The sequence below is a fragment of the Metopolophium dirhodum genome, chromosome 1 (genome assembly GCF_019925205.1).
Source record: "Metopolophium dirhodum isolate CAU chromosome 1, ASM1992520v1, whole genome shotgun sequence".
Classification (NCBI taxonomy): domain Eukaryota; kingdom Metazoa; phylum Arthropoda; class Insecta; order Hemiptera; family Aphididae; genus Metopolophium; species Metopolophium dirhodum.
In genome coordinates, this window is record NC_083560.1 from 38,185,916 (window position 1) to 38,194,579 (window position 8,664).

Genomic DNA, 8,664 nt, shown 5'->3' on the forward strand with positions numbered 1-8,664 from the left:
TTTATTATAAATAACAATACTTAAGAGGAACCATGTATATTAAGTTCATAAAATAATCATCATGGAAACTTAAACATTTTTTTTGTGAATATCTAGATTAAATTCAAGCTATTTATAGGCAATTTTAGGCTTTTTTAGTTTGTTTTTAATTGTTGTTATATCTAAGCTTTCTGAGAGTATTAAAAGATTCCCTTTAAGTTTTCCTACATTTAACTAACAAATAAAGATTACCGGAAATTTAAATTAATTTTTTAAGAGCATTTGATTAGTTGGACATTGGATATTCACCAACATTGTTAAGCAACGATTTTCTTATTTTGTCGTTATACATAAACTATTTTTTAGGTACTTGAAATTTTCATCAAATGTTATTTTATTACTTTATATATATAAATATTTATAAATAAATAGTTTGATTTGTTCTGGGTTATTTATAGAGATTTGAAATTTTTATTTTATAAAAGTCACGAAAAACAAACAATCAACAATCAAAAAACTGACATTTTTTCGCAAAACCATTGGAACTCTAAAAAAAAAATAACCGTAGATAGGTACATGACATTTCCACTGAATGTTAGCAAGTATTACCAATTTCTATGCACCGTAGAATTTTAGAATTATCGACTCTTTTGGAACTATTTAAGGCAGTGGTCGGCAACCGGCGGCCCGCGGGCCGCATCCGGTCCGCGAGTCTATTAAAAACGGCCCGCTTTTATAGTGTTGTGGTTCAAAAATAAACCACTATAGAACGGTAAAATAATATTATCTATGGGTCGAATTATTATTAATTATTATCATCTATTAAAAATGGGTAGTATATACTAGTGCCTTAAAAAAAAAATATACCACCAAATATTCACCCATGTGTACGTATACTATATTATATAATATATTAAATGTATGTTTTTACACAAAATCAGATATAAGTATCTGTAATATTAGTGTTGTGTTAAAAATGTCATTGTATGAATAAAATATAATAATATACAAAAAAATGTTCAAGTTGCCAGAAATAATACTTATGCATTAGGTACCAACAAAAAAATAACTAAAATCATAATTCTTGAATAAAAATTCCATGTCGTCAAAATTTACAATCACTCTAATATTTTTTTTAAATAGTACACGTACATTTTAAATATTTTTAAATTGTTAAAATAAATTTTTGGGACCTATGGTATTAAATTTTCAATATTTTTGACCGGCCATTAACATTTTTACAACAATTAAAAACAAACTAAAAAAGCCTAAAATTGCCTATAAATAGCTTGAATTTAATCTAGATATTCACAAAAAAAATGTTTAAGTTTCCATGATGATTATTTTATGAACTTAATATACATGGTTCCTCTTAAGTATTGTTATTTATAATAAAATATAAAAGAAAAATTTTTGCGTAAATTTAAAAAAAAATATAGTTCCGTATATTATATTTTCTGATAGGAAAGTGAATCTAGTTGGTAATATATGTGATTAAAAGTAATACATTCCATTTTTATCAAAAGCGTCTTCAGTTCACAAAGTTCGGGGACCTATATTATATTTTCTAGTAATTGCTGTTCCTATGAACATTTTTTAAATATGACGTCCTGGAAAGTAGTATCTTCTGTAATAAAAATATTTTAAAAAAGTAGTAGATTTTTTTAAAAATAATTCTAGATAAAAACTTTTACGTTATATTTAGGTACTAGTTTTCCGGAAATCACAAAATCATAAATTATATATTATTTATTTATCTACGGCTTTCTGAATCTTGGCCTATATATTTTAAAAATTGTAGTAAATAATTTTTTTTTTTATAAGTTATACGTATGATCTATTTTTTCTGATATTAAAGTGAATGAAGTTGATACTCTTGGAGGTCTAAAGTAAAATTTTTCCAGTAGTTTTCAAAAACACCGTAAAAAACAAAAAAAAAATTAAGGAAAAACAGGAATTTTTTCGCAAAATTGATTTTTTACCTAATCAATTTTGGTTTTTGATTTAACTCTAAAACAAATGACCGTAGGTACGTGAAATTTTGACTGAATGTTTATATTACCATTTTCTGTACACCATAATATTTTCCAAATATTGTGACTTATTTTGAGCTATTTACGGACATTTTCAGTTTCCAATTTTATTAGTATTTTTTTCTATGGATGTCAATAAGACTTTATTTGTTGGGTAAAAAAGCTTGAAACTTCAATATAAGGCTCCTACTATATTGTTACTATGATATTTGAAAAACATTAAAAATCCTTAGTCACAGTTTTTATTTCTAAGCATTTAAAGTTCAAATCTTGACAAAATACGGAAAAATCACGAAAATTAGCAAATTATTTTGAGTTGAGAATTCGTAAACATTTTTCTTTTTAAATCTAAGATTTGAAGACTTATACAAAATTCCTCATAAGTTCGTCTACCTTCATCAAAAAGAAAATGTCTACAAGAAAGTCAAATTAAATTTTTTTGAGAGTTTGAAATTCATATTTTTACAACATTTGATTCACTCGATTTCTCATGTAATGATTTTTTTATTTTATTGTGATTAAAAAACAAAGGACTGTAGATACATGAAAATTTTACTGAATGTTTATATTAGCATTTTCTATACACCGTACAATTTTGACTCTTTTTGAGCTGTTTACGGACATTGTCAGTTTTCAATTTTCTTAGTTTTTTTTCTATAAATACCCACCTTTTTTTTTATTCCTAAATTAGATATAAAATACAATAATTATAAAATTTATAGAACTTAATCGCGTGTTAAATTCTTCCATATTTATGATGCAGTTTTATATTTTGTGATTTAAGCCGACTATTCTTTCATCTTGTGAAGATCATCTGTCTATATTAAACATACTATATATTTAGTATAACTACGTTATTTTAATCATAAAAAGATATTAGAAACAAATAAAAAAAATATTGAAATCAGGGACCGAAACCATACCGAAATTGACCGGTTTTGGACAGAAATCTTTTGAAAATTTTGGTAGGTACCGAAACCGGACCGGAACCCTAAAATACATTTTTTAGGAACCGAAACCGAAACCGAAACCTATATTTTGATGCACAGGATTTTACGGTTTTTTTGGTTTTTTCGGTTCCAAAATCCAATAGATCATTTATCTTTGGTGTAAGTAGGTAATGAATAATATTATTAGTAATAATAAATAATTAGAAAATCGTAGACTTATAAAAGTTTATCAATGCTAAGAAATAAGAATACTATTATGTGTAGGCCAAATTGTCATAAAAGAAATACCAAAAATCCAAATTCTAATTTCCATGTAATCGATATCAATATTATTATTGAATCGCAAATCGCAATTCGCAATAGCTGATGTAGAATTTCTGAAAATAATAGCAATTAAGACGTTTACAAGTGTTTCAGAATTCAGAGTAAGTTGTCATATAAATTATAATTGTTACCTTACTAATATGCCTGATAATATTAATACCTAATGCAGGTATCGTTAAATCTTTACTCTATACCAGTGGTCGGCTACCGGCGGCCCGCGCCCCGCATCCGGCCCGCGAGTCTCTTAAATACGGCCCGCTTTAAATTCTATAACAACGAAATTTAATTGAATATCATATCAAAAAAAAATCATATTGTATACATATAGTTGAACGTTTCTATCAGTCATATAATAATGGATTTATAATTAAGTTAGTAATAATAAGTTGGTTAGCATAACCACTGACGGAGCAAGAAATATGACAGGCAAAAATATTGGATTGCAAGCTATTATTATTAATGAAATGAAATTAAAAGAATTGTCACCACCGCTATTTTTTCATTGCATTATTCATCAGCATGCACTTTGTGCCAAAATTATGTCGTGGGATTCAATAATGAAAGAAGTAGTATCTATCATCAATTTTATACGAAGCAATGGACTGAATCATAGACAATTTCAAAGTTTTTTGATTGAAATTAATGCAGAATATGGCGATGTATTGTACTACACCGCAGTTAGATGGTTAAGCAGAGGTCGTGTAATTGAAAGGTTTTTCATGTTACGTCAGGAAATATATAATTTTTTGAAAGAAAAAGGAAAGGACGCTTCCATGCTTGAAAATCAAACTTGGATTTCTGAACTGGCTTTTTGTGTTGACATATTGAAGTATATAAATGAAATCAACATAAAACTACAAGGTAAAAATCAACTTATTCCTGATATGTGGTTTCATATTAAATCTTTTGAAATGAAACTGAAGCTATTACAAACTCACATTGAAAAAAATGAACTAACACATTTTCCGAATTGTAAAAAACTTTTTGAATCGTCAGAATTTTCATTATCAAGAGTTAAATTTGTTGAAGCTATTTCGATACTTCAACAAGAATTTAATAATCGATTTCAAGATTTCAAACGACATTCTCAATATTTTCAACTACTCGCCAATCCGTTTAATATTGATGTTGAAGATATACCTGTTGAGCTTCAAATGGAAATAATAGATTTGCAGCCACAAGATATCTTAAAAGACTCATTCAAAGCATCGCCTTTACTTTTTTTCGCTGAACTTCCTGCATCATTTTCAAAAATTAAAAATATAGCTGCGAAATACTTCAGTATGTTTGGATCCACTTACGTATGTGAACAGGCATTTTCTCATATGAAAAAAATTAAAAACCCATACCGTTCACGCTTAACCGATGATCATCTCCACCGTGTACTTAGAGCCAGCACAAGTAATTTTAATGTGGAAATTGAAAAAATAATAAACAATATCCAACAACAAAAATCACATTAAGCCTATTAAGCAGTTGTAATTTCCATACTTTTATATTATAATAATATTATTAAAAACTTTAATTTTTATGTTCTATTAATCTATTATTTTAAAGTTTTAAACAGTTATTTTTTTTCTTAGTAAATAATTTGGAATATAAAATTTTATTTTTTGTCTGGCCCGCGAACTCTTTTTAATTTATAAATGTGGCCCGGGAGTCTAAAAAGGTTGCCGACCACTGATTTAAGGCATAAACAAATTTAAATTATCTTTTTGTCCGGATAGTTTGCAATCGAGTTTTATAAGTTTTTTTTAAAATTATTGTTGATAAAAAATACTTGTTCAAAATACTTGAAAATGTAAATAAGCGTTCTTCGTAAATTGTTGTTAGTGGAAATTAAAAAAAATTTTAAACTTAAATCCACAATATTTTTTTATGAGCGTCTGAAGTTAAATATTTGACAAAATTCATCAAAATCAAAAAAAATTAACAAATTATTTCTTGTTAGAAATTTATAAAAATATAATAGTTATATCTAAGCTTTCTGAGAGTATTAAAAGATTCCCTTTAAGTTTTTTTCCATTTAACAAGCAAATACAGATTACCGGAAAGTTAAATTAATTTTTTAAGAGCATTTGATTAGTTGGACATTGGATATTCACCAACGTTGTTAAGCAACGTTTTTCTTATTTTGTCGTTATTCATGAACTATTTTTTAGGTACTTGAAATTTTCATCAAATGTTTTTTTATTACTTTTTATATATAAATATTTATAAATAAATAATTTGATTTGTTCTGGGTTATTTATAGAGATTTGAAATTTTATTATTTTTTTATATTTTTAGTCTATACATTTTAATAAAATTCTATTCATTGGGTCAAAAATCTGGAAAATGTAATACAACGTTCCTTATAAGTTGTTATAATGGGAGTTGACAAATATTAAAGATCCATAGGCACAATAATTACTATTTCTTAGTTCAAATTTTACAAAATTACATATTAAAACCAAAAAATAACGATTTCAGTTATTTTGGTGCAATTTAAAAATGTTATTTGTTGATATATGAAACTTTTAGAGTATATTATTATATTTTATAGACCTAATGACATTTTCAATTGTAATTATTTTTGGCAAAAACCTATTGTTGTAGATTACATGTCTAATAGTAAGATAAATTACTTTAATCACAATAATTAAAATATAATTAAATATACATATAAGTAATATCATAAGACAGACAGACCGTCTTCACTCACAATCGTTTTTCGTATGCCTACAATGATTCGTGTATTCAAATTTAATACATCCATTACACTATTACAGTGACCCGCTGTTTGATATTAAAATAATTGATAATTTTCGAGATTTTGATATAATATTTTGTCAAAATTCAAATAAATAAACTTTAAACGATTATAAAAAAATATAACTTATGTGCAAATGTATTTTATAAGTTCAAAGGTGCTAATATTATGACGTCATCGGAACATTGCCGCCGGCTGAAATACCAGTGTTTGTTTACGTAATAATTATTTCGGGCATTTCTTATCAATTTCTCGCTATTTTTGGAAATAAACACGGAATGATATACAAAATAATAAATGATAATTCATAATATTCATATTATTAAAATTCGTAAAGAAGAATTTTTTCTCAAATAAAATCATAAATACATTAAAAATTAGTATCGAAATGTGTGCTATCGGCGAGCCAAGAAGTATACTTTTTGAGTATTATTTACTCTAAAATTTAAGGTGAGGCACCGCCGCACTTGCCTCACCACCAAAACCATAGGTAATACAAATTAGTTTTATCTAGTCTTATCACCCGTATTAGACAATACACGGTAAACCAACTATACGCCTTACCCTCGTATTCTCTAGTTAATGACACTCTATAAAGTTAATTAGAATGGCACTGAAAACTCGTTGAGGTACGATGGTATGCGCTTGTCAATTCTTAGTTCGTTCCTATCTAGTTGAAATGACTCACAGATTAAATATACCTTGTAGTAAAAAATTACAATGTTATAATAAATGGTGTAAAAGAGTAGTGTTACGACTCTTTAAGATAGAATTTAAACTGTGAGTGGTGTTACGACCTGACTCTGAATGTCCCTAACCGTCTGAAGAGCTCTTGTCCTGGGCTTCTATATATATGACTAGCCGACCCGTCACAGCTTCGCCCGTGATTGGTTGTTTATTTTGTCTTCGGACCATGATATGTAGAATTTTTTATTCAAATATTATTGTTTAATGTGATCGGCAAGTAAATATAAAAAACGGTTAATGAAAACGGATTGAAATTTTTCTAGCGTTATAAATGATAAAAATAAATACAGATAAAAAAGAAATAATTTATGGTTGATAAAGAATTTGATTGAAGTTGATGAAGAAAAAAAAACAATTAAAATAAGAATTTTATAAGACTTCTGAGTATATGATGTTTTTTGTTATATTTCCTGTTGAAATTAAAATCATAAGATGATTCGGGTCTCCAGTTCGAGAAAATGCCACGTATAATTGCCCATGTGAAAAGCACTCTGTACGAAGATCTACGCCAACGTACTTGAATGTTTGACCTTGTGCTTTGTTTATGGTAATCGCAAAAGAAACTTTAACCGGGAATTGAAGCCGTTTGAAAGAAAACGGCAAGTCAGAGGGAATCATGGGAATTCTTGGAATAAATACAATTTCTCCTTTCGCTGGCCCTGTAAGAATTACGGCTTCTATAATATTATTTCGCAACGATTTTATTTGTAATTGTGTATCGTTACATAAGTTCGGTGGTTGAAGAATACGTAATAATGTAATTGGAGCACCAATTTTTAATTTTAGTTTATGAGGAGGAAATCCCGAAGGAGAAAGAGAATTAAGAAATTCTTGTGGATAATGAATAGCATCATCTGTTGATGTAACTGTATCAATAGATAGACATTCACGTGAGTGTCCATCGAATTTTAGAAGGATGATATCATTAATTTCTTCTGCTGTTACATTTCTTGGAGAGATAATAGCTCTTTCACATAACCACTGATAAGATTTATTGGACAGATTAAAAATGTCAGGATAAACTGAAGAAATCAACTCTTCCACGTTATTGACCACCCGTCCAATCGTGTGATCGACAGAAATGTAAACATTTTCATTTTCTAAAGTTCCATTTCCAATTTTCAACAACTGTGCTGGAAAAATATCGTCCCCTCCGCATAAATAAACTCTCATGTTTGTTCGCAAATAAAGTTTTTCAACATAGTTCCATATAGGGGAAGATTTTAAGCAAGCATTAATGACATCAGCTCGAGTACCTTTAGGGATTACTGGTAAGGTTTGACGGAAATCACCAGCGAAAACAAATGTTATGCCACCCATAAACTTATTATTACACCTAAGATCTTTTAATGTTCGATCAATTGCTTCGATATGTGATCTGTGACTCATTGTACACTCATCCCACTCAACGAATGAGGTTTCTTGAAGAATTTTTCCAAGAGGGCCATTTTTACGAATCGGACAAACGTATTCTGTATCAAATAATACATTTAACGGTAACTTGAAAGTCGAGTGAGCAGTTCTGCCGCCACTAAGGAGAGTTGCTGCTATACCAGATGAAGCTACTGCTAATGCAACTTTACCTGAGGATCTAATTTGAGCCAACAACAAATTAATTAGGAATTTTTTTCCTGTACCACCCGGAGCATCTAAAAAAAAAACTCTTCCTTGATGATTCATTACGCTTTCTGTAATAACATTAAAAGCATATTTTTGATCATTTACTAATTTTGGTAAATTGATTTCTACAAATTCTTGTAATCGGTTATTATCGTAAGAACGCAAAATTGAGAATTCAAAAGGATCAGATGCATTTTCATTTCGAACAGGTGAGTTCATTCCAAATTCGGTTAAATATTTTTCAGACAGACAAACAACT

The 8,664-nt window shown here is 28.1% G+C and overlaps 1 protein-coding gene across 1 annotated transcript; it reads left to right on the forward strand.

The window, feature by feature from the left end:
- Positions 1–3,705: 3,705 nt before the first annotated feature.
- LOC132937926 (general transcription factor II-I repeat domain-containing protein 2-like) lies at positions 3,706–4,749 on the forward strand. The gene has a single exon (XM_061004547.1). It carries the CDS (start codon positions 3,706–3,708, stop codon positions 4,747–4,749), a length of 1,044 nt encoding a protein of 347 aa, XP_060860530.1.
- The last annotated feature ends 3,915 nt before the right edge of the window (positions 4,750–8,664 follow it).